At 33.1% G+C, this 24,263-nt stretch overlaps 1 protein-coding gene and 1 long non-coding RNA gene across 3 annotated transcripts in view; one reads left to right on the forward strand and one right to left on the reverse strand.

Moving 5' to 3' along the window:
• Nucleotides 1-1,335: 1,335 nt before the first annotated feature.
• Nucleotides 1,336-23,797, forward strand: LOC106458021. Its single transcript, XM_013917470.2, has 4 exons — nt 1,336-1,892; nt 11,513-13,029; nt 15,938-16,096; nt 21,337-23,797. Exons 2-4 carry the CDS (start codon nt 11,530-11,532, stop codon nt 22,834-22,836), a joined length of 3,159 nt encoding a protein of 1,052 aa, XP_013772924.2. The 5' UTR covers nt 1,336-1,892; nt 11,513-11,529; the 3' UTR covers nt 22,837-23,797.
• Nucleotides 16,000-24,263, reverse strand: part of LOC111085465 — a 43,951-nt gene continuing 35,687 nt past the window's right edge. For both annotated transcript variants that reach the window (XR_002610295.1, XR_002610294.1), the window contains 2 exons: nt 16,904-17,117; nt 16,000-16,081 (listed from right to left, as the gene is read on the reverse strand). This is a non-coding gene — a long non-coding RNA (uncharacterized LOC111085465). The remainder of the gene's footprint in view (nt 16,082-16,903; nt 17,118-24,263) is intronic.

Consider the following 24,263-nt stretch of genomic DNA (forward strand, 5'->3'; position numbering starts at 1 on the left):
GGAAAATTAGGGGGCCACAGTAAATTCTGATGGGCCACCTAAACTTCACTGCCCAAATAAAATATTTGAAATTGAATCGAAGATTCCCTTATCCCCATATCCCTCACAGCTCAGACGTTAAGTTAACAGACGCGACTAGTACTGGAGTAACAATCAAAATGTTTGTCTGGTATCTGTGAATGTTTTCGACTGATTCTCAAGAGCAGCAGAGTGATATAACAGCTCAAGCTAGATTCAAACGTGACAAACGTTATTTCTGGATTAGTAGTGAAATAGCTAATAAGTTTCCACAGCTCTGGGAGAAGGCAAAGTTGTATTTTATCGCTTTTCCCACATCTTATTTGGTTAAATCTGGTTTTAGTCGGGTGACTTATTTTCTATCAAAAATACGTAACCTCCTTGATGTTATGAAGAGAGGTGAACTTCGCTTATCACTGACCACACTACAACCGGACATTCCAAAACTTTCAAGTGTTCATCAGGCCCAAGGATCACACTGAATAAAATGCCAGTGATTAACAGAATATTTTTACTTGTATAAGTGAACAGTGTGTTATAAACAAAAATAATATTATAAATAAACAGTATGGAAATAAAGTAACTTTTTTTTCCTAATTAACAGCGTCCACGAAGAATGGGGCCACAGAAATAAATCAAACTCAAAAGGGAGCCACGAGCAAAAAAAGGTTGAGAAACACTGATCTAGAACATAATTGAAATTACATTTGCAAAAGCTACCAGCAGATGGCATGGCAATAGCTTTCGAGATAATATAGGATTTTTATTACAGTATTTTGTATATCTTCTCATCTTGCCATCGACTCCCAAATATTTGGATGATACAATGTTCAACTTTATTCACTAGACCAATAGCGGAGTATTGCGTTAAATAGTAAGATAAAAGACGGCAGAAATTTATATTACAATTGTTTCTTAATAGTAAAGTGTTCTACCATTTATTAACATTTATGCAATAGCATCAGAATAATAAAAATGTGTATTTTTTGTAAATTATATTAATATATTTATTTATTTCTATATCTCATTTTCAAGGAAACTTTCAAATTATATCCAAAACAACTGAACTATTTCCGGTCAAATAAAGTTTTTCCTCGGAAAAATATTATCAATTTCCACCTCCCTATATATATATAGCCTCAACGATGTCAACAAGTCATTTTTGACTCAAACTTCTAAGTTGTCTCTTCTTAAAATCAAGCCTGAAATCGATTTTTCCCTCTCATAGTTAAATATCAATGTGAAAATGTTAAATGAAATATATATATATTATTTGATAATTGTAAATTTGAATGTAGTAATGAGTCCGACGTGTACTACTCGCGTTTTTTATATAAATATTTCAATTGATTTGTATTTCTACCAGTTCACAGCAGTTTATATCTGACAGTAGTCTGCCTAATGAATATTTGCAAAGAAAAATATAGATAAGTACCTATAATGCAAATAGTAATTATAAATGGCACTCCGACAAAACAAAAGATCCAGTGTGTTCCGAAATCCTTCCGCTTTGCTTCAGTGTTTCTAATATCACTATTATCTCGTGACGCGCATTAGTCGACGATACACATCATAGGAAGGAGTTTATTTCTCCTGCCTGTAAAGTGTCCCGGGTACGATCAAGCCGTCAACCATCCTCTTCTCACCTCATTCTGTTTCTTTGTGGTTGCTGCTCATTCACCCAAGTCAGCCATACAAGTTCAGCGGATGAAGAAACCGGAAAAATCGAGTTGCTAAATCACGTGATCACTGGAGCGGGCTAATTTACATACGGCCCTCGGACAAAGTTGGTCGGGAACGGATTCGGGACAAAGGGAAGCGGACAAGCAGTGAGTATGATTCGAGATGTTAACTACGAATGGATAAAAATCATGGTAAGCTTTATCATTTATACCCTATAGAATTTTCGGTTTTACATATTATGTTTTCGTGAAGAAATTGGAAAAAACTGCTGTTTTGTATTAAACGGTTCGCTCATTTAAAAATAGCTTCTTTGTTTTTGTTGCTCGAACACCGGTAGGGGATTTTTGTTTTTCTTTACGCTGTTCTTGTTCAATGGACACAGAACTCGGAGGAAGCGAAAACAACAAGAAAAAACTAGCGTGTAATCTTACAGAGTTTACTAGTTCACTTGAAAGCATGATAATACTGTTGTCTTAACACCACGTGCTTTGCTAGAACAAACTTTTTTGTTTTGTGAGAAGAGCATCAATTGAAGAATACCAACGTTCCCCTTCGCTGCGCGTTGCTGCGATGCGGGGGTAAGCCCTATCGCCGTCGGGGTCGGTCCCTAGTGACAGCCATGACAGCTGTTAGGTGCACGTGTTTCCTGTGAAGCACGGGATGGTTCTTTGGATGTAACAGTAAAATTATGACTTGTTTGGTATTGTATGTAGTATATGGATCTCGTATGCTAATAGTGTTTACCTAACTTTGACTTTAAATGTTTGACACGTTTAAAAAATTTTGTTTTTAGAATTTTTTGTTCTTGTTACTATTTTTCACTTTATTATTTATAGGCTACAGCTTACATTCGCTTTTGCATTTGAAGTAGGGTTTTGTCAGGTGATTATTGAATTAACTAATTAAACAATGATTTACTTTAACAATAAATAAATCGATTTTCACGTAATCTCCGCAAATTTCAAATACACAATACATATATATTTTGTATGTTAAGTTACGTAGTACTTACTGGACGTTAAAGTGACAGCGTGTGTAAGAAGAAAGCAGTAAAAACTTTTTCTAAAATTTTAATTTAATGGCTGTAATTTCGATTATCTTTTCACGTTTAATTTGTAGGAATATCTTAAGTTTTTGTTTTGGTGTTATAATGGTCTCTTCAAGTTTCAGATATCATTTTTGTGTGTGATATGAACTAGTAATAGTATTCTCAGTTTGTCGTTAATGCAGAGCTTCTACCATTTTCTCATATTCTTTTGTAATCTCAAGTAGTATGTTTATTATAAGAACTTTTTTGTATTTTTATACTTTTTTGTTTTTCTTAACATGATAAAATTGTCTTTAAATTTTGGTTTCGTTTATTTCGTTTCGTTAGAAACTGTTGGATTTCGACAAAATAATCTGCAGATCTCCAGTAATCTGACCAGTTTCTTTATACCAGTATAAAGTATACCAGTTTCTTTCATATTTTATCTTAGCCTTCTGTTCCAATAAACCAGTATCATTTGGTTCTGGATAAATTTGTTTAATTTCCATCCAATAATTTTCGATCTATTACTCTCTCAAACTGATAGAAGTAAACTCTTCTTGAACCGTTGTGTAAAACTGTTTAAAAAATTAGCTTAAATGCTGTAATTTACCTTTCATTATATATAAGCAAGACTAGTGTATATACTGAACTGAAGTACAATTTTAACTAACTTCCAAACCTAATGGGTCATTATAAAGGGATCTTTATTTGGAAAAAAAGTAATAAGAAGTAAACATACCCAACAGGATAATTGATGTTGTAAAGATGGGCTGCTCATCACAATTGCTAACTTACAAATTTTTTTGATATTTGAAATAGTTTTATGCAAATATAATTAGGAACACGGGAGCAGAAATCCTGTCTCCTCCTTCATGTACAATGATGTTTTTCTGGATTTTTGAAACGGGCATTGGGATCATTATGTCCAGTGAATTTTCAGAATTACTAACCTTTTAATTGAAAGGTCGTTCACAATTTTTTCTGTTCTCTTTATGTGAAGAAATAGCTGAATTATTATGTTGAACTTCAATCTCTGATTTAATATAATACATGTTAATTAATTTATCGATATTACAGATTACTGTATATATAGAAGTTGAATGTAATATGTTTTTTTGTTCTCAGAATAATAAGGTGCTCGCCTTATATTTTATTTAGGTTTCATAAAGCTCATCATAAGGTAAACCATTAGTACCGTAACCAAATCTTGCAACTACAGTTTACATTTTGGATTTTAATACGTTCGTTTATGTGAGTTTGGATACCTGTTAAGCACATGTTTACACTCTTTATATCTACGTATCATTAATTCTTATAATTTACCTTCTTTATATTAACCTATTTATATGTTGTAAAATTAACGTTATACAAACATAAATTGTGAAGTTGTAAGATTGCCTCAGCTGTCTGTCCTTTGCCTAGTTTACAGTTTGTAGAATAATTCACACTTACTAAGCCTTGTTGGTACGTTCTGCCATCTTTGAAAAAAATCCCAACACTGTCTTATATTAGTTATAAAAAACGAATAATGTTACGACGATGTGTTCTGCCAAGGATTGAAAAGTGTAAGAGCAAGAACACTGAAACTTCTTACATTTATTTGCAATTTCGAAAATCTCTTTTTTTTTTTTTTTTGTATGTTAAAAATTCAAGTGATCGTGAAAGGTGAATACATTGTTTAATACTGTAATATGCAGGGCTACCTACTGGATCCTATTGGTTTTTATAGGCTACTTAAGATTTCTAAAAAATAAGAACTTGATATTAAAAAAAAGATATACAGAAAATAATGTGTAACAGGTTACTCGTTATGCCTTCAACAAAACTATTTGCTGGTGTTCTATTCCAAATCGTATTATTTATCTCAATCACTATTTCAGTCATGCCTTGCCTTATTGAGCGAAACTTCTGTAAAAAACGGTTACAGTCAGTAAAAGAATAGCCTAAGTCACTAAGTGCTTCAAATACGTTTAGTTCACTAAAGCCGTGACTCTTCACTTATACATAGTTTAACCATTTATTTTCGAATATTCTGTAACATTCTCCGTGGTTTATCATAGGTGTAGCGTTGTCATTACTAAAAGAAAAATCTGTCTATTCAATCAAAATAGTTCAATGTGCTGTGGACTGGCGTGACCTAGACGTTACCATGCTGAGCTGTGGATACTAGGATCCATGGTTCGCTTCCCCCTTATCACAAAAACATAAATTAAAAATTGCACTTCGCACTGAAGGGCTGTGAATGTATTATATTACTAAATTCCAAATCCGACTATTACATTAGAGTAGCGCAATAGTTGGTGATAAGTGTTGTTGACTTGATGCCTTCCATCTAGGATATCAGTCCAAAATTAGAGACGGCTAACTCAGGTAGCCCATGCATAACTTTGCATTAATACCTGAAACAAACGAATATTGTGGTGCATATTGATTAAAACAGTAACACAAGCCCCCAGTTGCACAGCGGTATGTCTGCGGACTAAACCGCTAGAAACTGGGTTTCGATACTCGTGGTGGGCAGAGCACAGATAGCCCACTGTGTAGCTTTGTGCTTAACTACAAACAAACAAAAAATTATATTGAATAGTCAAAAACAGCCATACTGCAGAGAGAAGAAGAGACTACACTTTGAAACTTGTAACAAAAAACATTTATATGTGGCGTTTGTAAAACTAGTTTTAAATAGCTACACGTGTGTAAAATAATTGGTATTGGGTTGATAAGATTATGTTGCCCTTGAATTAAATAGTCGTATAATAACTGAGAAAATGTGTATATCACTGTTGTTAACTTTAGAGATGTTTTGAAAAGGTATGTTATAAACGCACATAAAAAAATGAAACATTTTATTATTTTGCTGCAAATATATAAGCTTCAGGTAAAGTTTTTTAAACATTTATGACGTCTTACCAATACGACTTGACTAAAAACTTTCTAAAAGGGAAAGTAACTTAACTTTAGACTATGGCCATGGCATATCCTGACGGTTAAGGCACTCCACTCGCAATCCGCGTGTCACGAGTTCGAGCCCCATCACCGAATATGTTCGGCCTCTCAGCCGTGGGGTCGTTATTATGTGACACTCAATCCCACTATTCGTTGATAAAGAGTTGGCGGTAGGAGGTTTTGACTAGTAGCTGCCTTCCCTCTAATCTGTTACTTCTAAATTAGGAACAGATAGCCCTCGAGTAGCTTTTTAGCGAAATTCCAAAAACAAACATACGTAAAGCTCTATAAACTCCCATGTTATTAAAGATGATATGTTTCCAGCTCAGTTACAGGTGCTGTAAACTAATCCGTGGTATATATTCTTATACCTTGAGGAATAAGCTGGTGGTTAATGCACATCACAAGTACATCAGGAATTTTAATTTATTTTATTTAAATCCATTGTTCTCAATCGCTGGTTCGTGGACCGGTGCGCCACGGAGAGATTTCAGACAGTGCGCAAGACGGTTGAAATAAAATAAAATAAATGAAGTGTGTTGTTTTACAATATAACATAAAAGTTTTAAAAAGCTAATACTATTCTAAAGTTTGAGTCTTTAGTTGAAATAGGTTGGGAACCACTGATTTAAATGGTAAATAACAATAAAAGATCCGCTCTTACTGCTGTTTGCCATTTTCTCTAATTGCACTACTTTATTACACTTTTTACCAGACGATATCTATGTTAAATCTTTAGTTCATCTACCTTTCCACTAACTTTGAAAACCAACTGACAAGTGACTGTTCACAAAAGTCACGACTTTACCTCATAATTCAATTACTAGCAATCGTGAAATTACACCACATAATGACTAGCAGTATTTTAAAACATTAATAATTTACTAATATATTATCATTAGGGTTCACTTCGGCTGTCTGAAGTCCTTTTATATAGCCCTCGAAATATCTAGGATCTTAGGCTTAAATAATCGAACTCTGTCGACTAGCAGTCATAACATGGTGATACAACTTCTGAAAGTTGGAGCCCGAGAAGCAGTGCTGCGAACAACGATAACTGGCACTAAAGCCTGTGAGTCATTGTGAGCATACTGATGGTCGGTCCAAGAGGGGTTGGTTGCATCATCATAGAGATTTGTTTGCCTAACTATACAGATACCAAAGTAAAGATTTATCTGTTAATTGTGTACTTCTAAAGTTGTTATTGTTAAATTTATATATTACATTGTGAAATACTTTTTTTTTCTTTTATATTTCGTTTTATAATTGCATTATTACCAATATTTTATTTTTCTGTGTGCAAGGCCCCCTAAGCAAAAGCAACTAGTACGCATGCCTCGCGCTAGCTATGGTTAACTGGAAAGAATTTTGTTTGCCTCTTAACAGAGAGAAATCCTGAATTATATTTACTGAACTTACCGTACATTTTAGGATTTCTTTTATTCGTCGGTTCTATCTGTAATATTAAAAAGATCTAAGTACGGAATGCCATGATAAATTACTAAATACCTATTTAACATCTGATTATTTTGCATGAGAGTCTAGATAGGAATTGGAAAACAGTTAGTAGCTAATGGTACAGATTAAAAATGGTTTTACGAAGTTATAAGACAGAAATGTTGGCAAAATTTCGACTAAACGATTTTCATTAAAACATAACGAAAAAAGTAACATTCATCACAAAATTATAAGTTCGGACTAAAAATATAGAATACCATTAATGTCTCCGGTTTATTTCATGGTGGTAGTCACGTTTTCGTTGATTTTTTCGGCTGCGCAAATCTTTTTTTACAAATCCACTTCGTATTAATAAAAGCTATTTTCCTCTATTAGTTATACGGTACATAACTGGCAGATGTTTACAACCGTAGCACTAGTCTACTGAACACAAAATGTGAACATTCATTCAGAGCTCGTGATCTATGTTGAATCATTTTTCATAAGCAAGTTAACAAAATTACTCCCAAATTATTTTTAGTTTGTAGCAAAGACATTCTGAATCGTCCCTACCCCGAGAGGTACAGGCATTGTGTGACCACTGAGTGAGTATTCACTCTGTCATGACTCTGTGCTAAATAATTTGCTAAAACTAAGTGTGGCAATATATCGACGACAGAGCAACTTGAATTTTTAAAAGTTCAAAACATATTATTTTGAGAAAATTCCTTCTGTTTATTTTGTTAAACGCAAAGCTATATAATGGGTTATCTGCAATGTGCCTACCACTGCGGTCTAACCCCGAATTTTAGCGTCTTAAACTTTCGCTTACCCACTGAGGGGGGGGGATACATATCTAAACACCCGTTTTCATTTTAGAATATTTATCTGAATTTTTTCTTGAGATTCTATTTATTTTGACATGTTTATATTATTATTATTTTGTACTATGTTGACCAGAAATAAGACATAGTTTATCTACAAAAAATAGTAAATAACGTATGTAAGAAATAATTCCAAGAAACTTCGTAACCTCCTTTACAAATCTTAGATATCGCTTTAGGCTGTTATTATATATTTATCTGGTTTTTTTTTCTTTGTTTTAGCGCCAAGCTGCACAATGGGCTATCTGCGCAGTGCCCACCACAGAATTTAAGCACCGAAATTTAGCTTATCAGCCCTAAAGCTTGTCGTTGAGCCACCGGGATACCATTGTTCAGTTTAATGATTGATTAAACTGAACATCAGTTTCATACTTTTCGTGATTTGGTTTTCAGCTTATCGTTTCTAGTAGTTTCTGAGACACCTTTTAGACTTGCCCAAGTTCACCCATACATAAATGTATCGCGTGTTTAACGATTAATAGTCAAACGTATTTAGATAGAAGAATTCGAGCAATTTGGAGATAAAAGGATAAGCTTAAGTGCTCTTGGTCGAGGATCAACTTGAAACGGAAAATAATAAGACGTTCTCGAATTTTTCACAAATATTTTATATACGAACGAGTGAAACACAATACTATACCAATAACATACCCAGCGTTTTAAAATTTTTCACAACCTTGAACTTTAGTAATAAACCGTAACAAGTTTGCAAAATTTTGTGCTGCTAACAATTGACACCATTTTGTGACCTGTTTGTAACTTAGCGCCTATAATGAACGAATCATTAAGGCACTCTCATAGCTAAGTATTTAACGATAGCTGTTCATTACTTCGGGATTATGTTCTTTTGATTTTGCATGCGATTTATTACACGAATAAAACCATCTATAAAACGATCCACTACCGTTGTTAACACTATTGTCGCAAACCCAAGAATTTAATAATACTATGCTTCAAAATAATGATCCTTGGTGAGAAAACATAGCTTGAATAGAAGATTTATTTTGTATGTTCTTTTCAGTTTATTATACTATTTTCTGAACTGTTTTTTAAGGAGCAAACTCTACATCCATAGGATTTTTTGACAGCCCCCCCCACACACACACACAGTGGTACAGCGGTATATCTGCGGACCTACAATGCTAGAAACTGGGCTTCGATACCCCTGGTGGGCAGAGCACAGATAGCCCATTGTGTGGCTTTGTGCTTAGTTACAAAACAAACAAAATTTTTTTGTCACTTGAACACTGCAATATTTCTGACTGATCATCAAACACTAGAAAATATTCACTGAAATATGAGTATGAACATGTGGAAGAATTTATAATACCATCTGTATAGCTCGTATATTCTTGATAGATTTGAACTTCTGACAAACGTTTAAAAGTGTTACAGGTTACAAAAATGCATGAATTGCAAAGCACTGTTGTGTTTAAAAGGATCTGAGGCACCATCATTACTCATATGTGCCTTCTTCTTCAAAAAGGCATCATATAATAGCTTTACTAACCCAGAACATTCTTCTCAGCAACTACCTTGCTAGATTAGCCTGAGGGAAGTATTACAGGCTGGGCAAGCTAATTCTTGAAATCCACAAAAAGCTTTTGAAATTGGACTTGACTTAGTGTGGTGCCCACACAAAACGCTTTTGGTAAAGCACTAGTTCATGAGATACTTATTGCTCCGTTTATGTGTGTGTGTGTGTGTGTGTGCGTGTTGTTTTCGTCAGAACCAGACAGTACACAAGTTATTCAGAAAAACAAAACAAAAAACAGAATAAGTTGCATTAGCTGCTTTTAAAATTGTGTTAGTTTTGAAAAACTATTACCAAACTAAAAAAATGAACACGTTTAGCACAGTAATTGTTTAAAATCCAAAACTTTGTCACAACGAGAGTTTATGATCTAAATATATACACATTACCTTCCCCCAACGTGTATATTTTATATTTAACGTACGGTTTATTTGTTTGTTTGAAGTTAAGCACAAAGCTACACAATGGGGTCTCTGTGTTCTTCCCATCACTGGTATCGAAACCCGGTTTCTTGCATTGTAAGTCCACAGACATACCACTGTGCCACTGGAGGGGGGGGGGGGCTTAACGTACGGAAGGAAGACTTTGAATATTTGAATGACCCTCAATTACAATTTCGAAATTAAATTTCATGTTGAGGTATTATATGTAATAAATTTATATTAAATAAATAAATGAGGAACACTTTTGTATTGTTGCCTTATAAAACTTTAAAACCAATGACAACTGTTAAGTACAAACTAGTTTAGTGTCAAAAGTATTCACATATAAAAATAGCACGATAAATAGTAAAGCGAGAAGAAAATGTGTTATTCATATATTTATTTTTGGATGACTTTAAGACATACTTTTACACTTATCAAATTTTAAACCTTTATCGCCACTTTTTTTTTACTTTCAAGTGATCTGTTTTTAAAATATTTCGCCATATTGTTTCCATCATAGTGAACATAAAACCTGTTGGAATTTGTTTTGTTTTTTATCATGTTACCGAAAACAAGAATTATAATATCCACAGACCGTACTTGAGTTCCATATTATTCTCAGCTTTACAGTTTAACATTTTACACATAAAATCATATTTACGCTAAATATTTATTTGTAACACTATGAAAAGGTAAGCATGTCTTAACGTTAAAAAAATCATTTTGATAGTGCTGTTTCGATCATTAATAAAACATTTTTTGAAAGAAAGAAATAATATAGTCGTATGTAGTAAACAATGCTTTTCTTTTTAAATAACTATAATACAATTTTAAGTGTAAGAACATAAGAACGTACGTTGGTTAGTTGGTTGTTGAATTTCGTGCAAAGCTACACGAGGGCTATCAGCGCTAGCCATCCATAATGTAGAAACGAGAGACCAAAGGGAAGGCAGCTAGTCAGCATTACCCACCGCCATCTCTTGGGCTACCCTATTCGAATTGTGGGGTTGACTGTAACATTATAACGTCCCATAACTGAAAGGGCAAGCATATTCAATGATGAGATTCGAATCCGCGACCCCACAGATTGCGAATCTAGCTCTTTAACCACCAGCCCGTGTTACGGAGGTACATTTGAATTAAAAGACTCAAGTTACGTATATGAGCTTCGGCCACTAAATATTTTAATTGGAAGGGGCTTTAACAAACATCTATATATTGTATACGAATGCAGTGTCGCAAGAGCTTGGATAAAGTCTAATATTCATCATATTTATAAGTTTTGTTCAGTATTACGTAATATAATAATTTTATTGTGCACTTTTTCAAATGTTTTCACTTAGTTTCAAGTTTTATTAAGCGTATGTATTAGACGTCTTAATATATTTACTATAATTCACAGTTATGAAATTTCTAATGTCAGCTTTAACGTTCATAATCCCTACGTTATTGAGCTAGATATTTATTACATTGGAATTTTCAGGCATTTATTTTAAACTGTTGTATGCCTAAATGTATTTAGAAAAATATTAAAGTTTAAAATGGTCTTTTATAGATTAGAGCTTCCTAAGAATGGACGACAAGAAGCAGGTCAGTGTGCCCTTGGCCTTGCCCGAAAATCAGGTCACCCAACCCCAATCAATGGAAGAAAGTTCAGAATCGAACACATTCAGCGGTCAGGAGCCGTGGATACAAGGACAACCTCATGGAATTTCTTCACATTATCCCATGATCAGTAGACCTTCAGAATATTCATTTATCGATCCTGCCAGATCGTCATCTTATTCTCCACGAATGGGATCCCTTCCTTCTTCTTCTTCAATATCTACTTATTCATTTAATCAACCACATTCACAGATGGATACTCGTGGACAGGACTTGTTTAGTAAATATGTTACTAGTGCTTCGAATTATTCTGCGCCTCATTTCCAAACAAGCGAACCGTTAGCTTCAAACATTGCATATCATTCTCCTGGTCCTCCTTATCCCAATACTTTTCATGACATTCACACTGAACCTCTAAGGCAAACACCAACTTCAGAAAGCCCAGTTTCTTTGACAGGTCAAGGGTTATCAACTGGTGAATTAAAATCTAGACATTTTGACAACATTTCTCATGCAATTTCAACTACTAATAAAGTATCAAGTCCAGGAATTTCTGTGTCGGACGGATCAGAAAAATTAAGCTATAAAGCCTGGAGAAAAGAAAATGGACAAGGACAACCAAAGAACAAAAGCCTACAAGAACCACAAAACGAACTTACAAGAGGTTATAATTCTTCAATAACACAAGAGGAAATGTTGTCACTAAATAGAAAATCAAATGACGGTAATTCACAGGAACATTCTGAACAAAAAGGAAACGAAAACCTACTCACTGGTTCCAGAGAACAAAGCGGCCCTCCTTCGAGACCATCGTCACACTTTTCGGCTTCTCCGGGACTTGAAAGTAGGCGTATGCAAGAGTTATGGTCGCAGAATGAAAAGATCCAAGACACAGTCGAGAGAGGAAAATCTTATTATCCCCACCATCGCAGTCAAAACACGGGATTTTCAGAGCCACACTTTTCGTCTTCCAACTCACCAACACCTAATATGGCTCTTCCTCCTTTTGGAAATCCAAATTCCCTCCAATACAAGTTGCCTCAAAACTTTATGTCCCATATCGGGCATCAACAGCATATGTTCCATCCTGTTGCCAATTCTGGGTTCCCAAGTCCAAAACATATGAAAATGGAACAAGACTCCCCTATTTCTGAAGCTAGAGCAAATGTTGAGAACTCTTTCCAAGTGCCTTCTGTTTCATCAACTACTCCAAGGCAAGTTCTTCCGTCAATGGTAGCACCAGTAGAACAATGGGAAGCAATCAACATTGCTAATATCCCACCTCCTCCAATTACCCTTATTCCTGAAGCCACTGAGAAACCAAAAAAGAAGAGAAAACGTTGCGGTGAATGTCCAGGATGCTTAAAAAAAGATAACTGTGGCGAATGTGGGCCTTGTAAAAGCGTTAGAAGTCATCAAATATGTAAGATGAGGAAGTGTGACCAACTTAAAACCAAGAAAGAAAGAGTGAGTGCTTTTATTTCTGTTTCTTGAGATATTTGTTTCAAGTCAGTGTGATTCTTTTCAGAAAAAAAAAAGTTGTTTTCAATGTTTTTAGTAAGATTTAGTTTTCTTACTACTGTGATTTGCACATTCCAACATAGGGGTGTCGTTAATGTAACTGTAGTCTTTGGAAAACCGACTTTTCATTCCTGCTAAATCAGAAGCTGATATTAGATTTATTAAGAAATTGATGCACTTAATTTTGAATTTTCAAAGAATACCTATTATTTTTATTTCTATAAGCATTAGTTTATTGCTGTGCTGTCCTGCTACCCTACGCTATAGCTAAACAGTAACATGTGTCTTAGTAATTTATCTCAGATGTCAAGCTGCACTAAAGTTACACTGTTGGAACCGTTTAGTGGGTTCTCATTGATCACAAGACGTTGTTAGAGAAGATTATATTGAGCTTTGCGTACAACGATGTGAAGTTCTTCACGGAACATGTAATTTACGACAGTGCAAGAAGCAAACCACTAGTATTTATGTGTTTTGTCATAAGTTATACTGTATTCTTCTTTAATGCTACTTTTATTACATTTATTTATTTATTTTTATTATAGATATAACTTTGCATGGTTAGCTTAGTATATGGATTTAGGATTACTCTAATTCTTGTAAGGTGTTCGAATCTCGTGAGATATTATTGGAACTACGGCCGAAAGTATCGTCAACAGCGAATGTATTCAAATGCTAGAATAATACGTTCTAATCATTATAGCAAATTGAATGGACAGTAAACTTAATTAGCTATTTTCATTACTGGGTTGGTTTTTAGTCCCTATCTATGTAGATAGCTTGCTTTGATCAGAAGTTAATATTAATTGGGTGTTTGCTTTTGTAAATTGTTTGTGTTTATGATATAGCTCACCAACTTTAACAAGTCATGTCATCCGTTGTTACCTTTGTTTAAAAACATCTTAAAAACTACCACCTTTGACTTTTGATATATATATTCTATAAATTTTAACAATTACATTGTTTTCATTTGTTTCATATATATACCTTTGTTGTTCATGAATAGTGTTCGTTAGTTATTGTTGTGTTTACTGTCCTTGATTGAAATGCTTCAGAAAACTAAGGTTTACTTTGGAGATTTTTTTTCTTCATTATAACGTTTGTCAAATTCAATAAGGATCTCTTTTCTTCGCATAATTAATAGATACCAAGTTAATATTCTTTTGCAATAAACCTTGTAATTTAAATACAACAAATATAAATATACAATTTTATTAATCATCCCTCCACATTTAGTAGTTTTCAGGAGTTCTGCTTTTTCCTTGACAATTAGAAAAACTTCTTTAGACGCTGTTACTGTTCCAATATTTATAATAAAAACAAGCCATCGCAAATAAAGTATATGGTTGTGAAAAAGCGAAATGATAATATATTCAGCAATGCTGTTTTGATATTTAATTTTTCTATCGGAAGTCCAGGGGTAGCTAAAGTTTCTGGAAGTTCGTAGATTTTTCGGAAGTAAAACTATAATAATATGTGTCCTTTACATTGCACTCAACTGTAGCTTTACGGTTCACACAGTATAAGCGTAAAACTGGTATTTTATTATCAGGTTCTTCTGGGGTGTGCAATACCCTCCCCACCCAATAATTGGCGTCATAGCATGTGATAGCCTAACCTGTATATTATGTATTTTAAATGTTTTTTTTTAACTGGGATGTTTGTTTTATTATATTTTTTATATTTATTAACAGCTGTTTTTTTTATTTTTTACAGCATAGTGTTGTCTGGTAAAAAGAGTTTTAAAAACAATGGTAATACAACTTATTCATTTACACAGCTGATATTTAATACGATAAGTTTGTTTGTTTGTTTGTAGTTGATAGTTTGGGCTATCTGTGTTCTGCCCAACACGGGTATCGAAACCCGGTTACTAGCGTTGTAAGTCTGTAGACATGCCGCTGTGCCACTATGTGACTTACACGAGAAGAAACATTCCTTTCAAATACTTGGTCTGTTTTCCATAGAAAACTAATACAATCATACAATTGTGATACCAACTTTATATTACAGAAAAAATTGTCCTTAAGCAAAAAATAATCTCAGATACCGGCAAAAATATTATTATTTCCCTATTATTAGTCTTCAAACCCTGTTTTAGAAAACAAGAATCGGGTGTTAAAGCACAGAATTTCTTCACAGTAGCTATAAGAGCATATTTTAAATAATTTTTTATCCGTATTTACTTAAGCAATGTTTGTTACTGAAGATTCTATATATACTTAACGTAAATATTATGTTTAGTATATATATATTACACGGTTATGTTCGTTCAAAGTATAATTAATTTATTTTGAAAAAAAACAACATGAAAATTAGAAGTAGCAGTTTTTCTTTCGAAACTTCGTTTAATATGTATAGAATCCGTTTTTGGCACATATATACTGAGGAATGCGTACATTTTTGTGTCACATACTCCTTGTGACTATCTTTTTGTTCTGTCCTATGTATGTGTGTGTGTGTATGCTCATCAAAATTGCGAATACCACTTTTGTGCGTGTGTTTGTGTTTTCTGTCTTAAAACCTCAAATGTGCCACAAATAAATTAAAACAAATGTTTTTGGTAGGGAGGAAAACAACTTAGGTTACCTATCGTGTAGAAAATCATCTTCAAGTGCAAGATTCCAACGTAAAAATCAATAACGTATGCATCTACTTGGGAGGCAGCATACCTTCTCTCGGTGTTTATGGCTAGGGGTATACCATTTTAAAACGCAGGGTTGCATGAATTCCGGAGGGGAAACGTGACTCATCGTGTAGGGATTATAAAATAAACACAATTATACTCAAAATATTGTTGACTAGGGAACAAATTTCATGTTTCGTTAATGACAGTCACGATATTCTTTACTAGGCCGCCAGCTCTGCTTCCAGTAGTATGATGAAAGAGATTCCAAAGTGTGTTCAACCTGCAATGGAAGAAATGGGACGAAACCTAAATGGTGAAACCACAGTAGTTTTCTCAGGCCAACAAGGTCCGGAGCAGCAACACAATCCTCTGGAACAACAAAGGGTTAGATTATTTTATAACTCTTGTATATTACAAAATATCCAAAATGAAAAACCAATGGATTCTGATTTAGAGACTTGCCCCTGGAATTTCTAAATATTTAACATTTAAACACATCTATAAAATTAAAAGTATTCTCTTCATATTAAACGATCTTCATCACCAAACCTTAACGCAACGTAACACACCCGAAACAATTCTAAAAGCGAGGATACCAAGCTGACAATCTAAGGCAGGATAGCCATAGAGGCTTTCTACGGCTTGCCTGTCACTAATAGTTAATAATGATTATTATTAACTGTATTTTTATTGAAGACGTTTAGCTACTCTTCTGGTAGAAATTTCCACATAATTCTGAAAAATCAAATTCTTATGGCAATATATGTACAGTTAAATGTTTAAGCATTTTTAATACTTTTTTCTTGCAAATGCATAGTTTTAACGATGACCTATATATGTAATTCACAAAGGTTAAATGCAAAAAAAAAAAAAAAATTAACCCAAAACACCTTCCACATTGTTACATTTAAATCCGTTTGATATAAGCTCAGATTAGCACTAAAAGTTACTGTTAGTAATCTCAGTTAATCATATCATAAGATTCGAAAACGCTTTTAAAATTTTAAAACGGGAAAATTTTTTTATGTTTGAATTAATAATATATAACTTCCAGATATTACGTGCCAAACTAGTACTGTTAAGAAGTTCATAGTTATATGTATTATAAATAAATAGATCCACTTAGAATTTGTATGAGTATTGTGTAGGATTGTACATAAATAAGGCATGTGGAGACTTTTAGTTTTCTACCTTCGCTTGACAGTGACACAGTGAACCAGATGACTACTTTGCCCTTTGTAGGAAGTCTTCTGTTGTCAAAAGTAAGCTCTTAAGCGTAGACCTTGAAGTAAACACGAACCATCTGTGCTCTTTCTCACGTGTTTGCTCCAGATGTCCACCATTGAATAGCAGTTAAAACTCTGCATGCTGTGCGCACTTGCAAACCAGTTGATAAGTATCGCCCCTGAAAAGTTAAATGGGAATGTTCCTATTACTTTTAGTTATACAGCCAATGCTTGATTCGCACGAATGGGATCTATTGCTATGGTTATTTGTATTACTTACCGTTATGTGTGTATTTGACACTTCAAAGCTATTTCTGTTTCAAACTGCTATTATTACTTTAGGAGTAATAGATTAAAAACCTTCAGAACTAGCCCTTTTTTTTTAAATGTTTTATCTATACTCTAATTTATTTTCTAAGCAAATTCGTATTACTACGTGAATAAACTAGTGTTTCTTTATTCAGTATGTTTTGTGTGCCCAAAGTAATTTTGATTTTCAAACAGATATATGAACACAGATATATTGGATTAAGCGCAAGCCACCGCTAGTAAATAAACACATTTTTAATTACGGCTTATTTGTACACTTAAAGGTACGCTGGTATCTTGCACTGTTATACAGTTGCAGGGAAGGTAAACAACTTTTGTCTTTTGTGTGTGTGTGTGTGTGTGTGTAACCACTGCCATGAATTCGTTGTTTGCACACTAATAGGTTCTCACAACCCAAGCTTCTGTAGACTTAAAACTTAATTAATTCTAAAATCATTATGTTTTGTAATGACGTGCTAAATTTACTAATCATACGTTGCTACATTGGGAGCTCATCCCAATCAATATTTCATCAAGTTTCCGAACAGGGTCACGTGCTCAATTCTAATTTTCAATTTCTGCCGATTTAACATAGCTGACTCATGCTAGCTTAAGTTATTGACAGCATCCAACGACGGCAAATCTTTACATCTACAACAAACTGCAAAGCTTTATACAATCAAATGAAGTTCAACGAAACTACTCAAAAAATTGGATTAACCTTAGTCAAAGTTTTCAATGCGTCATTCTGAATATCAATTAGATAAGGCAGGGGTAATCTGTTATCACTATTCATGTGTTTATACATTTGTGCTAAACGTCTATTTTTCGTTGTTCATATTTGACTTAAAAATTAGGTAGAGCAATACGACATTATCATATATTAAAGTAGATAATTACATAGTTCTGTGTATTGTTTTTTCTATGAAGCGTATTATTAACATTTAAAAATGTATCCAGTCGTGACTAGCTAATGTTTTACTGAAAGTACGACAAATATGTACTATTGCTGCTGCTGCATATGTTTTATATGGACAGTTTCTCACAATTTCTAACACTTCTTTAAATTTGAGACTTTCAGAGTGAGTGTCAAACGGATATACTAATTTTGAATATGTAACAAAAAGCCATAACTTTGAAGTGTTGAACAATGTGGCGGAACGTACGACATGCAGTTTGAGAGTATACGGTATCGGCAAATTACAAAATCCTGGGAAAATTACGCTATAAGTAATATAAATTGGGGTAAATCACTGTTTTTACCCAAAAGAGGGAAAAATACAGCAAAATTGTATTTACACTAAGAGCTTCTGAGTGAAAGAATAGTATATGTTTATGTTTTTTACGGAATAATTTCCCCAGTGTGCATAACTGCTGGAGCCATTTTTATCAGTGCTAGTATTAGCAGTCTCCGATTGAGAAAGAAGTTAATTCATTTTTACATCGTCGCAACAGAGTACACGCGTATGGGAATATAAACCTGACTGGATCAAACTGAAAATCTTGAACAAAGTGAATGATATTTTTTAGCACTATGGATCCTCTATGCTTGCCCCTTATGTTTTTTACAAAGCAAAGAGTATAATTATTTCCTTTTCTTAAAATAGCGTATTAGATATATAAAGTATTCTTCTAATTTGCATGACTTATAACCTGATTATAGCTGCAATAACAAGCAAAGCACTGTATAAATATATTTATTATCCCCTGTCGCTGATTCATTTGGTAATAATTCAAATTATGCTTAGTTAATAATGTGTATTTGTAGCATACTTGTGCAAGACTGATTTAAATTCTAAATTTTGGTTTTTCTTAAGATTTTTCTATTAGTTGTTTTATAGTAAAATTACCATTTTTTTTTTGTTTGTTTATTAATAAAAATAGATAATTTCTGCAATATTTCATTGTACAGATGCTTTTCATTACTATTCAAGTGATGAGTACATTTCTTCTCTCCCGCTGGTTTGATGCTCTATCGTTGAATGTACCTGCCTTGTTAAATTCAGTGCCAAACGCTGGTAGAAGTAAAGGTTTACTGCTTTTTTTGTATAACTTTAACGTTATAAGTCAGTATAATTATGCATTTTAAGCTTTGGAACTTTTTTTTTTTTTGCAAAATATTTTCTATAGTGTGAAATTTTAGGTCATTTTTTATTACTTTTGTAAATAGTGCGGTTTCAGTAAAGCATAGTCAACAACTGGCTTTTACGTGCAGTGAAAAGTGCATTTTTATACCAAACGCCATCTTAAACTCTGTGTTCTGGCAGCTTATAAATAATACAAAACTCCTTTTGTATACACTTACACTATTAGTTTTGAGAAACTAGCGCCAAGTTTTGACTTGAAAAATTATTGTGTATGCACATGGCACTTAGAAAAACATTTTTGGTTCCAGCTGTCTTTATACAAGTCCTATTTTTTTGTTCACTAAAGTAGTGATCATGAATAGAACCAACGACAATGTACTTCAAATTCGAGTAGAGTTGGTCATCACTCTAAATTAAACTTACTCTATACTGGGCCTGACCATAGTCCATATGTACATTTCTAAACTTCTAATTTTTATTTTAATAAATTCTTTGAATGTATGTACTTACTTTTATTATCTATGACTTTTTCAGTCGTGGATGATTTTAAATTTTTTAGGCAGAGTTTCATGTTTAAGACGAATATGTTTACATACATTTTGCAAAAATACTTGCTACTGTCCATGTACTGTAGTCATTGCATTATGTTACTTTTTGTTTTTTGCAATTATTTGTTGTGAAAAGTATTGTCTAGCAACGTGATAAATGTTGTGATTTTCATTTTGAAAATTAAGTTAATATACAGAATTCGTATTTCAAGTTCATTGTTCATGTTGTATTGATGTATGAAACAAATTATTAAATATAATTAAAATTCGTCATAAGTTTATGTTCTGCCTAATTAAACTCGTATTCGTGATTACTGTTTCATATTTTGAGAGATAAGGTAAATTTTATTTATATAACAAACAGCCACATTTTGAAATATTCTATTCTGCTTGACAAAAATAAAACAGTTGTTTATGGTCATTGTTTATTAATGTTAGGCCTTGTATACCATATTTAGTTTAAGGAATAAACAGATATGATCAGTTTAGAATTTTTAAGTTGTAAAATGAATGTTTGTCTTATTAAGCTAAATAGTTAATAACATCTGAAACTTGTAGGAATATATGACCTGAATTATTTTATAAGAAATCAAAGTAAATCACCAAATGCATTTTGTTTCATAATTTTTCAAATCAAGATATTAAAAGATGTAATTTTAATTTTTCATAATGACATAAATCTGCAGCTTTTCATCAACATTTGTAATGTTCACTAAATAATTCCTTTAAAGATGATTTTTGTACATTGATGAAACTTGTGTCTTTAGAGGCAATTTGATAAGATATTTGTTTTGGTTGTTATTTACTGTTGTATGCGAGTTTCATTTACTTACCTATTGAATAAAAATTCAATTTATGGAATTGGTATTAATATAGCAAATACATGAAAACCTTTGTATAAAAAAGAAAAAAGTTGATTAATTATACACCACTAGCTACCTCAGTGTGAAATGTGTGTATATATATATATATATATTTACATTAATCTTACAATTTGTTTTATACATTTAATGATCCCAGAAATTTAAAAGATGAAAATTCCACAATTTTAATTAGTCAAATCATTTTACAATATAGGCTGATCACTTGCTAACATTTTTCATAATATAAGAATTTAAATCCTATCAAGTTTTTTTTCAGCAAATAAGTGATGCATTTAATACTTGACACAGTCAATTTATAAGTGTTACACAGTACATTTAATAAAAATGAAAAAAATCATTTCTTGAAGTATCAAAGTACCCAACAAAAATGCATGTAACTTGTCTAACTTACAAAATATCTTCATTTGTATATGAAAAGTAAAAAATTGATATCTTTTTTCTATTTTAATGCATCTCAGAATTTCTCTGTTTGGTTTTTTTACTTTTCAGATTATTAATTGTATTAGTGTGTAATATATATTTTATTTATAGACTTTATATTATAGTAACAATAATTGTTTTCCTTCACAGATGCAACCCTATTTAGCTCCAAACTATAGTTTAGGAGGAGGTCAGAAACAATCCCCACTTCAAGGAGAAAAACAAATGTTTGAAATTAATTCACAGTATGGTAATTTTCATCAAAATCCACCACCATCATTATCTTCTTATAATGGTCATTTGCCTCCAACTGACATTGGAGAGGGAAACCCGCTGTCAATTAATCTTATAAATGAAGAAGGAATAAGTGAATCGGGAAGGCATCAGTTTATGCATAATCAGCTTAAGTCTCTGATGCACAATCATCAGAGCCAAGAGGAAGAGGCATTTTCAGGACCAGGATGTACAGAATCATATCAGTTGGAAACATCTGGAAATCCTAGTGATCAGCCATATGTTGATAACCAATCATTGTCTCCTTCTCTAGTGCATAGTCAGAACATCCCTGGAGGAAGAATTGGGCATCCCTCATATATGACTCCACCAGGAACAATGTCTGGGCCATTACCTCCTATTTCTGAAGCAATGCGTGCTTATGCTCACCCAAGAGGAGGAATGTCTCCACACTGGCAGTCTCGTGTAGCATCAAGAGTAGATGGAACAGGTCAATTCTCAGCGCATGAAACTTCATTTAAAAGTTCATTTTCAAAGGAAACAAAAGAAGAAAATCCAGAATGTGCAACAAAGGAAGAAACACATCAATTAGGATATCCAGGCACCACAAGTAACAAGCACAGTCCTTTGAATGGGACCAGATATAGTGCCTTTTATAGCCAAGAAGTTACACAGCAAGAATGTAAAAGCAGTAAGGCCCCTCATCAGCATTCTGTTGATAATGTTGGTTTTGTCCAAGGCCAATCTTCTTTTCCCAGTTACCCAGTACCAAGTACTGAATCTCACACACACCAATACACTCAACCACCTTCTCTTGTTTCACCTTTTAAAAGGCAAAACACCAATTCAGCTTCAGTATTTTCTCATCAAGCATCGCCATCACAGACATCACCTTCAATGGCAGAGTTAACACCAGTATCAGAAAGTTCAAATGATAACCATCAAGAAGGCACCTTACCCCCAGACTCTGGGAATGCGGGGACATCATTGAACGAGACTAGAGAGAACACTGTTAACGAAGAGTCAACAGAGCCGCAGCCTTTTTTATTGAATACGACCACATCTATGAATACATATACAAATATTATCAATACATATAACTTCACTTCACCTGCATCGTTTTGTTCATCATTGTACCCCTTTTTTTCCCCTGCTTTTGGAGTTACTACAACACCATCCAATGTGATAACAGAAGTTGATCCTTTCTCAGCAAGTATAAACAGTAAATTGCAGGGATCTAGCAGTATTAAGGGAGGTCTTGTTATGTCAGACATAGATAGTGGTCGTATCGATGACTCATATGGGCAAAATTTATATGGCAGTAATCATGCTGGCCTCCCTACTTTATTTGCTTTCCCAACAGGATATAATATTGCCAGCCACCACATATTTGTTGATCCCAGTCCTGCTACTTAAACAATATCCTTTTTCTAATAGGTTGGCAGTGTCTGTTTCAAAATAATTAATTATGTGTGTCCATCAGCATTGGGGTATTTCCTGTAACAACTTCATTATACATTGTTGTTATATGTCTATGAATGTATTATATTCTCTTGCTGAGACAAACATAATATTCTGCATAGTTCAGGATACAGGAGGTTGTGCCAAATTTTCAAATGTTCATGAGCATGTAAATGTTGTGCGTGCATTAAGATACTTTTAGAAGAATGGGATTTTAAGATTTCCAGCATAGAAATGTGTAATATGTCACATTTCATGCCTTTAGGTATTTTAATCCCATATAAATTGTGTTTCAAGTTTATTCTTTAGTTTGTTTGTTTTTTTGTTTTATAACTTTGTTTTTCGATTCAGTCAGAAATGTTACAGTTTATTGAGTTTATTCTTGGAGACAATTGAACCCAGTTTTCTGACTGAAAATGTTCTTCACTGAAACATCACGGGTATTTCAAAGTCTGTAGTCCTAAATCAATGCAGTTTTTTTTTTTTTGCTCATGTTCAATGTATGCCTTTTTATTTCTTTGGTTATGTTTTCTACCTCAGTAATTACTCCTTACTTTTTATCGTTAATTTAGTATTGCGCTGACTCTATGTGTAAAGGTCACATAATAGCAGAATTGTAAAGTTTCTGTAGTTACTCAGGGACAGTGGGGGGATTAAAGAATATTGATATTGGCAAGTGGTATATTAACTATCAAAATTTACATTTCTTATAAAATGGATTATTTAATTGTGTACCACATTATAATCTTACATTTTTTTTGTCTTATGGTATTATTTTATTTGTTTATTAAGTCTAATTTTTTACAGATGTACAATGAATATTCTACCGTTTCAGCATTTACACTGATGTGCCATAATGTCTGACTTATGAACATGTATGTGAATTGTCTTCAGAAAAATAAAAAGATAAAAGTGAGGAACTGTTAGTCTTATTTATCTGTTTCTCATTAAAATGAAAACTAAATTTAATCAGAAAAAATGTATTCCTGAAGAAAGCAATACTAGTGCCTTGTTATATATATATTTGCAATATAAAAGACATGCAAAAAAAAAGTCTATTGGGAAGAAGTATGAAAACAAGTTTATTGTCAAGAGATAGAAGTGTCCTAGAGAAAAATTATATACAATTGTGTTACGGCTAGAGCTAGAACGCTTCCTAAATCAGATTGAGAGCTTACTAATATACTTGCCGTGTTTTTCGGAATATAAGACGCACCCTTATTTTGAAGACAAAGTTTTGGGGAAAACTTTACTATACTAACTTTACTAACTCCATTACTATAATTTTTTTTTATTATTTAGGGAGCATTATAAATAGTTATAATATTATTAAAATACAAAAAGTGCTAGTCTGCAGTATAATATCATTAAAATACAACAAG

Source organism: Limulus polyphemus, unplaced genomic scaffold, assembly GCF_000517525.1.
Source record: "Limulus polyphemus unplaced genomic scaffold, Limulus_polyphemus-2.1.2 Scaffold405, whole genome shotgun sequence".
Lineage (NCBI taxonomy): Eukaryota > Metazoa > Arthropoda > Merostomata > Xiphosura > Limulidae > Limulus > Limulus polyphemus.

Coding starts and splice junctions, on each gene's coding strand:
- LOC106458021 (XM_013917470.2), top strand. CDS start 11,530: ATGGACGACAAGAAGCAGGTCAGTGTGCCCTTGGCCTTGCCCGAAAAT. Junction 13,030..15,937: donor TTAAAACCAAGAAAGAAAGA/GTGAGTGCTTTT, acceptor ATTCTTTACTAG/GCCGCCAGCTCTGCTTCCAG. Junction 16,097..21,336: donor ATCCTCTGGAACAACAAAGG/GTTAGATTATTT, acceptor TTTCCTTCACAG/ATGCAACCCTATTTAGCTCC.